Source organism: Budorcas taxicolor, chromosome 12 (genome assembly GCF_023091745.1).
Source record: "Budorcas taxicolor isolate Tak-1 chromosome 12, Takin1.1, whole genome shotgun sequence".
NCBI lineage: Eukaryota > Metazoa > Chordata > Mammalia > Artiodactyla > Bovidae > Budorcas > Budorcas taxicolor.
Genome location: NC_068921.1, coordinates 31,898,346 through 31,913,098, shown reverse-complemented (window position 1 = coordinate 31,913,098; position 14,753 = coordinate 31,898,346). Strand labels below are relative to the sequence as shown.

At 35.3% G+C, this 14,753-nt stretch overlaps 1 protein-coding gene across 1 annotated transcript in view; it reads left to right on the top strand.

Annotated features, from left to right (window-relative positions):
• Positions 1 to 14,753, top strand: part of PAN3 (poly(A) specific ribonuclease subunit PAN3) — a 119,575-nt gene that overhangs the window by 57,110 nt on the left and 47,712 nt on the right. The window contains exon 6 of the mRNA XM_052650170.1: positions 3,271 to 3,418. Coding sequence (XP_052506130.1) covers positions 3,271 to 3,418 — 148 coding nt within the window. The remainder of the gene's footprint in view (positions 1 to 3,270; positions 3,419 to 14,753) is intronic.

The following is a 14,753-nucleotide window of genomic DNA, read 5'->3' as shown; positions in this document are numbered from 1 at the left end:
ATATAATGCTAATAACTACAACAGTGCTTTTCAAGCTAAAGGTCAGGCCTCTTCATATACTTCTGTCTGGAGAGTATAGGCAGGGGTCATATCCAGATGTTGGGGGTGGTCCCAGTTTGAAGAATTCACTAAATGCACTTGGTTGTTTTGGGTGTGACAATTGCAGTGTAAATTTAAGTGTGTGAGAACCCAAAACTCTATTGATAAATTCTCACCATGTGAATGTTTGCTATTTGACTTATATAAACATTGATTTTTTTTCCTCCTCAAATGTACACTTAGAGCTGTGTAAGATATGAATGAAAATTAGGATTTAAAATATGAATAGAAATTATAAATTATGAATGGAAATATGTTAGAAAACCCACAAGTTTAATATAATAGCACGTTTGGAGAGTTATGACAGGCTTGTCTAAATCATAGGGAAGGAATAATAAAACCTTGATTTTTTTCCCCACTATTACGCTTTGCATTTATGCCATTCTCTTTAGTGTTGTTGAAGTTAGACAAATTTATATAACCCAAATCCTTGAGTCTTCTTTTGCATATAACCTTCACTTCCTAAAGCTGAAATAAATTGCTTATTTTCTGGTTAAGAGATTACATTTTAACAAGGTACTAGTTTTAGTTACCAGTTTTTCCTTAGCTCTAAAAAAGTATTCTTTTTAATATGTTAAAGGTGTGTGCCTATGCTATTTTGGTATTTTATAAAACTTATTTCTGTTATAAACCAGTTATATTAAAGTGGTTTTAAGAATGCATCTTTTTATTGCACTTATTATTTTAACTAATTTTATCTTGAAAAAGTATTCTCCTTGCTACAGTAATTTCTCATTAAGTATTTTTGATAGTTTTCTAATCTGGCTAGAGGAATTTGTATTATGTGTTAATAATAGTAGCTCTGCTCTCATTCCTAGATTTTGTTTTTTGTGTGTGTGTGTTACACCTACTGTGTAATTCTTTTTTCTGCCATTTAAATCCTTTAACCTTTTCTCACATCTCAAATAAACTCATCTGAAATAAACTCGAAAACCACCTACCCAAGAGAAATAAATGCCTTGCCATCTTTAATCAGGGAAAAAAAGGAGGGAGGTCTTTAGGTCCTTCTTTTTACTTTTTAAGTAAAATTCACTGCAGGTGAGTTTTTTGGATCTTTGGTTGTTGAATCCCTAAAAGTTGCAGTTTAGTATAAATTTTCATAGTTAATTTTAATAATCTCTATTGTAATACATTTGAAGGCCCTGTATAATTTGTTATAATGACATTTCATGTATAATTTATTTGGAGAAAGTAAAACAGACTCCCCTCCTTTTTCTCCTTTATAGGATCCCTTAAAAATAGTCTTTCAGATGAATTTAAAATAGATTTGATTTACAGAAACTCAGCTTTGTAATTAGACTCCTGTTCATGGTAAACAGAAGGTATGAATGAAATGGAAACTAGATAATCTCTGTGTGTCAGGATTAGATTAGCTTTAAATTTCTTTATCTAAATTTACTGTTTCCTAGTAATTTTGTAATCCTCAAATCCCCATCTCTCCTAGGCGTTTTGAGCTCTTGTAACCAAGTGACCTAATTGATTTTTTTACTTTCTTCTTCTAAAATAGTTTTAGCACTCACTGGTGCACACTAATTTAGCTCTGAAGTGATCCTGTTGATAACCACTTATATCTAGGGATTACTACGTCAATAAAATGCATGGGCTCATTGGCCACACTTTTAAAGAAGATGCCAGTGTTTTTGAAAACTTGAGCATTTGGAAGATTTTAAAATAGACATAACTGACAGGAGAGGACTTTTTTTTCCTTTGGAAAATACATTTTGATTCAGTTCGGATTCTTTTTTTTTCTTCACAATTTCACATTTTAGATAAGGCAGTAAAAGAAGTTCTCTGTGTATCTGCTGCTGCTGCTAAATCGCTTCAGTCGTGTCTGGCTCTATCTAGTATATTTTAATAAAAAGTTAGCATTTTTTCTGTACTTTGTCACTTTGTATTTAATTTTTGCTGGAATATAACTAGTAAAATATCATTTGCTTTAGAGTTTACAATGAAGTTAGCCTTGTAGACTTGCTGTATTCCAAATCTGGTATTTTGAACTCTCTTGGCAATTTTAAATGTCATTCATTTCAAATAAGGAAGTTGTCCTTGGATTGTACAGTGATTAGTCCATCTTTTTATTTTATGCCTTCTATGGAAATATGTTTTTCCATTCTAATGATCAATTCTGAAATATTTTAAGTGATTAATTTTTTCATGGTGATTCAGTGTGTTTTAAATTTAGTTTGTATATATGTGTGTGTGTGTATTTATATATACACACATTTATATATATGTGTGTGTGTGTGTATACACACTGAAAATGTGGGCTGAAGTATGAACATACTAAATTATCTCTTTGGTTAACTCTTTTGGAAGTTGAATTCAAATATCAATATGTCGATGATCATTGAATCTTCATTGTACTTAAACATGTGGATCACTGTTTCTGAAAAATATTTAGGATATTCATTTGTTTCAGATGGATGAAATATAGACCATTTATGGATTTGAGTTACAGTTTCATAATGTGCTAGTAGTTCTTAATGCCAAAGGCACCACGCCACCTAACTAGATACAGTGTGCCTTTGTACAACTGGGAGAAAAGTTTTCTCATGTAATCTCATTGTAAAATATTTTTAATAAAGCGGAAGTTACATGCAATACCTTGCAGACATTGGGGCCTCTATTATGTTTTTCTTATATCTTGATTCCTCTCACGTTTGCCTTATATTTAAGTGTTTTTCTCATTTTTACTGTTACTTAACTAGTGGCACCATATTATTGGGGAGATGTCTTAAGTGCTTATAAAGGAGGAAGTGATTAATTTTGGAATAAAGGCAGTTTTGACCTTTATCCTGGTAGAAGTGGTTTAAAGATATTAAATTTGAAACTTTTTGCTCAGTTTTGAGGTAGTTTTAACTTCCCAGTTCTCTAAAATATAGTATTAGGATGGTTGGATAATGATGTATATTTGACAATAAACGCAGATTTTCTTGTTTCAAAGTTAAATTCCCCAAGTGAAATGATTAAAACCTTCAAATTTGATGGAAAATTTTTCTTCCAGAAATTTAATTATCCCAGTCCAAAATGTGGAAACTAAAAAGCCTTGGAAATCCTTTCAGTAAAATATTTTACTTGGTAAATAGAGTACTGTGGAATAATACCTAATAAATTCAGTGTCTTTTTTTGGGCTTAAAATGTGTTAACTTACTATATTTAATTTTCAAATAGACACCAAATCCTACCGCAAGTGAGTTTATTCCCAAAGGAGGATCAACCTCCAGGCTGAGTAACACGTCCCAGTCACATGCGTCTGCCTTCTCTCAAGTGTTCTCTCACCCATCCATGGGGACTCCTGCTGCTGCCGGATTAGCACCAGGTAAGTTGAGTAACTGTTTCCAGTGAGTTCCAGGTAGCAAATCTCTAAGCACCATTTGCTGTTAGTTTACCAGACCTGAAAACATTATTAATTTTATGTTCTAGGTTTTGGTACCATAGACCAAGTGTGTAGTTAAAAATTTTAAAGCAGAATTTAAATTTAATGAATAAAAGTTAAATATAACTTTAAAAGCACAAAAGTAAATTTAAAGGAGAAAATGGTTATTGAGGAACAAATATCCAGATCATAATATTTCCTTTTTTTTATTAGCATGCTAATGCTATTTCACTCAGAAACTTGAATAAGCGCATCAAAACTTGAATATTGATGTGCTTCAAGGTCCTCCTTTTGAAATAAATTTCTAAAAGATAATTTATATCATTCTAAATTAAAGTTTAGATGTATTCTGTTTTGGGTGTTTGATTATAAATCTGTAGTAGTAGTAAAGTATTATAAACAGTGGCAGGAAAGCAGTGTGAAGGGTTAGGGGTCATCTCAACACTTATTCCAAGTTTACTCCAAATGGCAGCGGAGGAATTTGAAGAAATGCACTTGTACATCAGGGGTCCTGAGGCATAGTTCAGAGTAGCCCTATTTTCTTAGAAGGTCCTCTCTTTTATCTAAAAATTCATGCAGATTTTGCGTTCTGCTTCCTAGCATAAACAGTCCTATAAAAATATGGAAATTTTCTTAGATAATTAGCGTTACCCATTCCTATTGCTGTGAACCTTAATTAGAAAAGTAAGGTATATTGAATTCATAGTAAGTGCTGAGTGGGTTATATAAAGTCTGTTTAATGGTTGAGCTGCCCAACCAGATGATGTTTCTAGAACCTTTAACAGATAATCATCCATTGATGACTTAGTCTTGAATGTTAAAAAGCAAAACCAGAAACAAAGTGAAATACTACATGCTAAATGAAGCCAAAAGATCCATCTGGATTAGCTTGGAACTAGTCCTGTCCAGGTCTTAATCTAATCAGTAGTGGTCCTAAATGATTGGCTTTGATACTGATACTGAAATCAAGGACTGTTTTTAGAATAAGAATAAAAGAAAATAATGGTAACTTTATGGAACAGGTTTAGTGTGTTAAGTGTCAAGTGTATTCAGAGGCTTAGTAAACTTGTGTTGCCAAGGATTTTGTCAACACCTCCTTCCCCTCACCTCTCCCTCTATTTCTCCTTCCCTCCCTTCCCACGCATTTCCTACTCATCTTCCCCCCCACCCCCCATGAGCGTTTGATCATTTTATTAACTAAATGTAAGCTAAGAATTGTATCCCTCTCTGGTGAGACTTTTAAGGTAGTTTTGTGTGCAGGGCTTTGAGATATACCTTGCAACTCCTTCCTCCTTGCTTATGCCTTTTTACCTTTTCTTCTACTTTGGCTCTTTTCAGATTCAGGTAAAATTGTAAACCTTTTCCCTTTTTCCTTAGAGAGCAGTGTCAGAATTGAATACCCCTGGTAGCCTTAAAGTGTTACTTGTAAGTAACATGCTCCTGTGATTTGCCTCCCATTGAGGTGTGTCTGCACTGTTTGCATGAGCACAGGCTGCATGTCAGCTGTACAGCTAAGATTTCCTAGAGGTTCTCCAGACATCTGAGCAGTGTTTATAAAACACCCATGGCCATGGAATCCATATGCCACTCAGAAAACTTTGTCTTTCTTAATTAAGTACCAATTAATTTTGACCTAACAGCACCTCTTCCCTTGTTTAATAAGTAAACATTTTCTTCACATCTTTGATCAGGCTAATTTAAGCTAAAAGTTAGGCTTTTAAAGTATTGGATGAATGTAAAATGTCAAAGGGAATTTTGTATATTAAAAACATTTAATTATAGTGCTGTGATACTGTTTAAGCTTTCCAGTTGGTATTAATTTGTGTGTAGGTAGGTGTTTCATTGGTCCCAGTTGGGTTTCACAGTTTAGGATGAAATGAATTTAAAACTCTTCTGCATAGCTCTAACATTAAAATAGTCATTCGTCTTCTTTTAATGAAAGGATTTATAATTACTGTCTGAAACCACTGGCAATAGGTCAGTATGTTTTATTAAAGGTATTCCTGAATTCTTCATGCTGACTATATAAAAATTGTCCTTTAATCAAATGACAGTCAACTAGGCTAAAATATTTCCCCGAAATACTGGAGTGATCATGGTTTTACATTTACTATTTCTTCATATTTTCTCTTTTTAGTTAATGGCGTAACACTGTGAAGATGAACAAAGGAAAAAAAATGTGTACTTTCTGCAAAACATTTTATCCCTTCAGTGTTTTCCGTTACTTCTTACTCATAAATAATATTTTTTTTCAAGGTCTAAGAAAGGTTCTTGGAATTTTCACTTTTAGGTTGTACAATAAGAAAGGTCATAGGAGTTCATTTACCTGTGTTAGTGGTGATTTAATTGATCTTCAGTCCTCCTCGTCTTAGTGATAATTTTCAGTTATAAAGTTTCATCTTCTCTTTTTCTTCAATTTCTATTCCAGAAATTATCCTTGAAAATATGTCAAATTATTGTTTTACTAAAAAATATGAAACCTTAAATATTTTGGCACTCAGACATAAGCTAGAGCAATATCATTTTTATTATGTATGAAAAAATACATAAATACATTTTTTGATGAAAAAATGTAAAAATATTTGAGCAAAGGAGTAGATGTTAAGATTTTGTATTTCCTCATATTGTAAGGAACAAAAAACATAATGCCTGGAACAAAGTAAAAGTAGATCCTGAGTGAATTGAGTTCTTTTAAAGCTTGTTTTAATCACTTTAAAAACAATTTGTATTTTTAAAAAGTTTTAATGCAAGAGGTAAAACTTTGTATAAAAGTTATTTAAATTGAAATAGATTTAAATTAATTAACAATAAATTAATTTTAATTTAAAATTTAAAATAGGTTTAAATTAAAATTGAATTAAATTTAAAATGTATTTAAAAGTGTTCAAAATATGCAGCACATGTTAAGTTTCCATTGACTTGTATATACAGTTTATATTTTAAGAAATGCAGGAGCTATAGGTTTAGTTGTTTTCTGCGCATATAACCTGAGAACAGTAGCTACATTTCTAAGTATCTTCTACAAAATTAATTATAAGAATATTTGGGATATGGCACTTGACTTATTGTCTTCGAGAACTTCTTCAGTTATATTGGCATTGAAGCTCTAATACTTTGGCCACCTGATGGGAAAAGCCAACTCATTGGAAAAGACCTTGATGCTGGGAAAGATTGAGGGCAAGAGGAGAAGGGGTTGACAGGGGATGAGATAGTTGGATGGCATCATTGACACAATGGACATGAGTTTGAGCAAACTCCAGGAGATAGTGAAGGACAAAAAAGCTTGGTATGCTGCAAAGAGTCGGACACAACTTAGTGACTGAACAACAATTATATACATATTTTTTATTTGTAAATATGCAATTTTCTCTGTTTTCATTTATTGTCTTCCTGGAGGTTCACAGCCTTCCAAAGTCAAGAATCACTGGTTTAACACACCCGTGGCAAAATTTTATTTCACAAGTATGATATAGTAAGAATACTTCTAAAGTAGTATTTAAAGATAAATTTTTCTGTTTAGCTTTAGGCTTCCCTAATGGCTCAGTGGTAAAGAATCTGCTTGCAGTGCAGGAGACACCAGTTCCATCTCTGGGTCAGGAAGATCCCCTGGAGGAGGAAATGGCAACCCACTCCGGTATTCTTGCCTGGAAAATCCCATAGACGGCAGAACCTGACAGGCTGTGGTCCATAGGGTCACAAAGAGTTGGACAGGTCTGAGCCACTGAGCACTAGCTTTAGGCAATCCATTTTTAGAATAGCCTTTAGAAATGAAAATATGACTATACTGAAGACAGTTTATACTTTAATTTTTTGTGCCATGAAAAAGAATTTTTATTATGTGAACTAATTGCTGAATGATTTTCTGTTAGATTTTTTCCTTTGAGTATTTTGAGTTGGTAGTAGACTTTAAACTTAGTTACCTCAGTCTTGGTCACAATTTGTTTGAAGGTGATTTTAAGAGAGGTATTTACAGGAATGTATATATATTTCTGGGTAGTGTTCTTTAATATATCATGGGGTGGTTTAATGCACAGTTGAGCATCTCATGTTCTGCTTAATTGTGTGTGGACACTTGGGAGAGGTAGAGGAAATTCTTGAATTTGAAAATGCCGTTATTGATTTAGAAATGAGAAAAAGAGATACAAGTCACTTTTTAGCATTTTTAAATATTCATCCCTTCAAGATAAGAATGGTGCAGGTTTTTGGACTGTGAATGTATTTTATTGTAAATTATGGTGAATCGTGGGTGATTTTTAAGAGAAGCATTTAATTATTATACTAGAGCTATCATTATTAAATAATTGTATTCCTTTGTTAAAATTCAATTGTATTATTTTAGGAAAATTTTAAAGTATATTTTTAGATCCAGTGTTTTGAAATACTTAATCGTGTCATATATTCCTAAGAGTGCCAAATTGATAGATAAAATTGGCTGATATTCCTTATTACTTGGTTTGGGCAAGGTATGGGGAAAAAAGGAATGGAAAAGACAAGGGGAAATAAATATTTATCCATCATTCTTGTTCAAAAATATTAAACTTTTAATATATATAATGTACAACTATAATGTCAAAAGGTGATCTTTTTTCCATTTTTTAATTTTCAAGTTCTATTCTAAAATAAAGTTCTGTGATTCATTAACTTTATAATGTTTCATATCATAATAAATAGAGTCTTAATTCATTTCAGTTACATAGTATTAATAGTTGACTTATGCCATAATATGACTTTGATCATTGGTTTAGGTGGAACTTCTGGGGTTTACATGTTTCAGCCTTGTGCCAGTTTAGAGGTGGCATTCATGAGAGATTATCATCTAGCTTCTGCTTTTTCGATTAGAATAATAAGGAATTAATTAGCTAACCAAGGCAGCCCAGTATACGTTTTACTATTTTGATTAACAAAGACAATTAGATCTTTTGCTGAGCTAAACTCTTATTTTATCCACTAGTCCTAGGTCTTTCCCTTTTGTTTAATGGAATAACTTAAAATCTTTCCTACATTATAGCCCTTTCTGTTATTTTTTTAGACTAGTTGTATGTGTATCCATACACTGATCTGTTCATGTGACTCAACAAGAGAGAAACTGGGGAAACCCTGTTAAAATTAATAAATTGTGTAGGTCAAAAGTCATGAACTTCTTATAAATCATAATGCTGTAACATAGTGTGAGTAAAATTAAATCTGTAGATATGTCTACCTACCTGTGTTACTGTCTGATATTCACCTAGGGAGAGGATATGTACCATTGGGAAAATGAGTTGCTAATAGATTGAAGCTATGGTTTTGTAGATGGTAAATATCTTAAGTTCATTATTTCAAATTTCACTGTGGATTTTAAGCTCTACATTAAAATCACATAATGCATAAAATCTATTATTGTGTTAGATTATGTTTTACTAAGCAGTATAACTTGACAATACAAATTGTACAAAATACTTAATTCTAAAGCATTGCCATATTTTGTATGATGTAACTAAACAGATTTTCCTTGTAATTATTTTTCATTAAATGAATTTTGTGGGATAGTCAAGTAATCTTGCCATGAGTTTGTTTTGATATATCCATCTGAATTGATTTTTTAACAAATTATTTTTATACTTAATAGCATTAGAGGGAGTTTACCATTGAAATATTCTTCTAATCTGTTTTAAATATCAATCTTGTTTCTAAGCATATTACAAATTCCTTAAGAAGAGACTCTGCCATTTCTTATCTGGCACAAATTTCAGCCTAAAGATGGTGCCTAATAAATGCTTATTTAACTAAGCTTCATTTTTATCTCAGAAAAAATTTTTTTAATCAGCGGGTATCTCTTAATTACAGTGAATTTTAATGATTCCGTAAACGTCTTTGAAGAACTTCTAAATCCTGCGTACGTTCAAGAGAGTGTAGGTGAACAGTCTCATGAGCAGCCGAGTATGTTTGTTGAACGTTTAACTTCATTAGAACTAGAGTCTCCATGTGTTTTGAGGTGCTAAAACATTTTAAAAACCAGTTAAAATATTTGTATTATTTTTAAATTGCATGTTTCCATTTTTTGTAACTACTTTGTTTTTCAGGTCTATTCAGCAGAGAATCAATCACTCAAACCTGTCCAGGTTTTCTAATTGGGGATTGTGTTCTACGTTAAAAAAATAAAAGTTTACCATTAAAAGTCAGGGGTCCCTAAGGTTTTTGTGGAAAAGGCCTGTCCATTGCCCTGTACTGTTGAGCCCATCCTGAATGGGGGCTGCCCTGTGTGTGCATGTGTGTGGATTACAGATGGTGATGTCCCAGGGAAGATGACTAACAGTAGAATTGTAGAACTGTAACTGGGTGGGGAGTGCCTGCTGGCTCTATTTCCTTCCCAGTTGGGAATTTCAGGAAACTGAGGCAAGACGTTAATGGCGCAGAGGGGGATGTGGCTGCTGCAGCTGGCTTGGAGACCTGTCAGGTAAGGCTGAAAATAGCTGCCAGTAGATACTGCTCTGCTGCTTGGAGAATCCCTGGTTCATGTGCCCCGTTAGCTTTGAGAGTTTCTTATTGTGGACTTCCTGTTTTCATCTTATGTTTTGACTGACGTGTTCCTTAACTCTGAGAGGTAAGGCTGGAGTGGGAGTGGGTAGGGCTTGCCGTCAGCTGTAGGCTCAGTGATGCAACTGCAGCAGCATCTCCTGCTGCTGTTTATTTTGGGGGGAGGGGAGGGGAGGGTGTTTGCTTTTACTGGACTGGAACTTTATTGTCTTTGGAACATGGTCCCAATTCTTCTACAAAAGTAGCTGTGTAGCTTTCAGCACATTGTTTGATCCCTGTGTTTTAGCATCTTCCTTTCTATAAGAAGATAATGTTCTATAATTTAAAAAGTCTTTCTGATCTAAAATTCTGTTATTGTTTTGTGACATGTTGATCCCTGGGAGATAGACAGGTACACTAAAGAGAGACAGAAATGAAGACAGTAATGAGAGGTAGCAAAAGGTGAGAGAAACATTTGATTCTTGTGCTTGACTTCAAAGGACTCTTAGAGGTGTGTGGATTTCCTTGATGTAGTAGGTGTAAATAGAAAATCCTGTGTCTCACAAGTGGAGCAAGGTCGGGGGGAGGGTTTGTTTCAGCAGTGTAAGGTTTAGGGTCTGGGGTGAATCAAGTGTTGCAGAGGTTCGACATGAACTGAGAGGTGGGGAGAGAGCGTATGTTAGTAGTTGCCCAGAAACATTGCTGGTTCTTAGCTGGAGGTGGGGAGTTGGAAGCCAATATTTTGATTTCCTTTGAGTCAAATAGGTTGGGAGCTTCAGGGATCATTGTTTCTATTTCCCTGGTCTTGTGGAAAGTCTAACCGTTTGGCTTAATGGTGCACTATAGACACTCAGTGAAGAGAGAGTGTGAGTGTGGACAGAAGCAATGTACTGTGTGTAACGTGTACAGATAGGAGCAGTCCTCTGTTCTTTAGGAAGGAGTGGAATGGTGGCAGCCGCTTTGATTGAATTTTCCCCGATTCTTCTCGGCCTGACTGATCAAATTCCCGTGTAAAGTCATCGTTTTTCTTAACTCTTTTTGCCTTTTGGATGTGCAGTTTACCCTAGAGTAGGGCATGTGGGCAGGGTCTAAGCAAAAGGAGAGGAATCAGTGGTGTATCCCTTTAAACCCCTGTGCACACAGGCGTGTAAAATCTAGCTGTGAGTACTGGCAGAAACTCAGGTATGGAGTATGTGTTGATGATGGTCATGTTTACTCCTGGATTTTTCAGCCATGAATCTTATACACTTGGATATGTCTGAAATGAGGCGTTTTCTTATGATTTCATAAACATCTTCCCATATTTGAGATGTAATTGTCCAATTTTAGACTGATAATTCTGTAAATGATAACTAGTAACTAACAGTCCCTTGGGGGGGGGTGTACCTTTTAGAAAACAGTTCCCAGTGGCTCAGTGGGTAAAGAATCTGCCTGCAATACAGAAGACACAGGAAACAGGGGTTCAGTCCCTGGGTCAGGAAGATCCCCTAGAGAAGGAAATGGCAACCCACTCCAAGTATTCTTGCCGGAAAATCCCATGGACAGAGGAGTCTGGTGGGCTATAGTCCAGAGGGTCGGACACAGTTCAGTGACTAAGCACAGCACAGATGAGTAGGATATTAATATAAATGTCACCAGAATGCTCCCTCAGCCATAATTACTCTGGTCCATAATCTTCCTGCCTACTGTTGTGATGTGGTAGGTAAACTGCTGGAACATGGCCATCCAAAATGTAATGACTTCACATGACAAAAATTTATTTCTTGATTTTATAACAGTCTGGGACAGATGGTTCAGGTTGTGTGGGGTGCCCTCCTCCATGTAGATAAGGACCCAGGTCAAGTGGCTTCTAGGCATCTGGTCTTCAGTCAGCTGAAAGTGGGAAAGCATGGAGAAGCCTGAGTGGGAAGTTGTTACAGACAAACCTGGAAATTGTCCAAAAACTATCTCCACTGTAACTGTCCACCAAAATCCAGACTTCTTTTTTTTTTTTTTTAAGTAGCTGGCCTGCCGCCTTCTCTGGAGAAAACTCATTCTCCAGACTTCTTTGGATGCAGAATTTTAAGTTGATTCTGGTTACTTCATATAAATACATTTTGGGGGTTTATCTTATTTGCGTCATTTGTATCTACTTTAGAGAAATTACCAAAACAGCTGCAGTAACTGGCTTATCTAGCATCATGGGAAATAAAGCTTTCCATCATACTTGAATTTTTGAATATAAGCTTTATGGCTCTTGCTGTCAAAACACTATATTTCAGGAATTTTTCAAAGAAAGAGTTCTAAAACTTGTAGTTTCTGTTGCCTCAGACACAGCTAACTTTTCTTTTGTGACTGATACTTAACTTGATGGGCCTCAACTGGTTGTACTGAACCTGAGTACATTAGCTACCCTTTGGTGTATTAGAGTGTGAAGAGCAGTTTGTTGCAGTGTTACATAGTACTTGGGTTATTCACCCGTTCATTGTCCTCCTGCCTAGTTAGCTTCTGACTCGTTGGAGGTAATTTCTCCTGCTCTCGGAATCTGTTAGAGTGCCTGGACAGACTCAGACAAGTTTATTTGAGTCATGTTAGTACGGCCTTACTGGCTTTTTACTGAAGACTCTGCTGTGCTGTTAGTATTCTTCTCTCTAGGACAGTGGTCCGTGAGTCACATCAGAATCACCTGGCTGCTGCTGCTAAGTCATATCAGTCGTGTCCAACTCTGTGTGACCCCATAGACGGCAGCCCACCAGGCTCCCCCGTCCCTGGGATTCTCTAGGCAAGAACACTGGAGTGGGTTGCCATTTCCTTCTCCAGTGCAGGAAAGTGAAAAGTGAAAGTGAAGTTGCTCAGTTGTGTCTGACTCTTCGTGACCCCATGGACTGTAGCCTGCCAGGCTCCTCCATCCATGGAGTACCTGTTAAAACCCAGTGCTCCTTGGGTCCGGCCCCCAGAGCTGCTGAGTGCGTTGGTTGGTCGGTCTCAGTGAGCCAGGGAGTTGTTTCCAGGTGATGCTGATTACTTTTCTGGGGACTTCAGTTTAAGAACCACTGCTCTACCTAATGGAGAAGGCAATGGCACCCCACTCCAGTACTCTTGCCTGGAAAATCCCATGGACAGAGGAGCCTGGTAGGCTGCAGTCCATGGGTCCCTAGGAGTTGGACACGACTGAGCGACTTCACTTTCACTTTTCACTTTCATGCATTGGAGAAGGAAATGGCAACCCACTCCAGTATTCTTGCCTGGAGGATCCCAGGGATGGGGGAGCTTGGTGGACTGCCGTCTATGGGGTCACACAGAGTCGGACTCAACTGAAGTGACTTAGCAGCTCTACTTTACGCTCTGAGCTACCTTCCATCCGCTTTCTTCTTACAACGCTTTTCTTCTCCGGACCTTCTGCTTTGTTTAAATAAGAAAAAGACTTTGAGTCCAGGACTTGAATTGTTGCCTGTGAATAAGGTACATGGGGCTTTAAGTTATTCTTTAGCTGAGGTTAATTTTGCTTTTCTGGATCAAGTCTGTGTTGTGAGTAACTGAAGTTATCAGATAAGTAACTGCTGAATTAATTGTTACAGGCGTTCCTGAAGCTCAGCCAAGATCACAAATACCATTTAAGTGAAAGCAGGCAACAGGGAGTTCTTCTACCTTAGTAATGCTAATGGGCACAACTAATGTAAATTAATTATTCAGAATACCTGAAAAATGAATAGCACAAGTACTGTGGCTGTTTAAAATTTTAAACCCCTTGGATCTAGAACTAGTAATCAAATATCTTCTATTTCCATGTTATATTTTAATATGTATAAGATTTTTATGTAAAGATCAACTAAATTATTAATGTTAAAGAAATAAGTGTTTATTGATTTAATAGCAGCAGTCTTGAAGTCAGACTGTGATTTTTCTTTTGAATTTGGTACTAGTTTTTATTCATTGGAAAGAAATTTAAAGTTAAAATTACATTGTTAACTAATATTAATCTTATTTTTTGTGAATATAATTTTTTATAATCAGACATGGTCATCTTGGAGTAAGTTTATTGTTCATAAAACAGTCACTGTCACTTGAGAAGGAAAACGATTCTCTTGATCCAGAAGAGTTATGTTTAGTTGCTAACTTCGTCGCTAACCTCCCATTTTCTTCTGACTCTGTTTAAATAATATAAGTAAAAGCTCACCACCTTTGTAGAGGCTAATTTATCTGAATTAAATTATCTGTTAATTTTATCGGGTAATTTTATCAAGTTTGGGAGCAAGCAAGTCACTTTTCTGTTTTTTCAAATATTTCAGTGATCCAAGTAAATTACCAAATGTGCAGGCCAGAGGGTATAATTCTTAAAATTGTAATTCAGTGTTTTCAAGGCATAAATCTGGATAGATTATTCACATTTTTAGAATTTAGGCACTGTAGTTTACACATCTAATATTTATTGAATTAATTATTGAAAACTCAAATGCAAATGAGGCTCTTGAAGGTAAGGTTGAAGTTGGCCAAATGAAAGATTACTGTGTGTAGACACGCAAAGCAAAATGCTTGTGCAGGCTATAGTCTCCATCAGATATTATGTAAGAGTATGTGATTGATAAAACTCAGGTTAAATTCATGAACTCACAATATTTGCTTAAATTTGGTCAATGAGATTAAATAAACTTTGTGAGGAAGCTTTAGGGCAGGCGCTTGATAGTTTTATTAATGCCTACAGTGTTTCTAATATCTAGGTAGTCTAAATACCTTTTTATCACAGATATTCAACTAAAATGAAGTATGATTACATTGTCAGTTGCTGAAATTCTTTAGATATTGA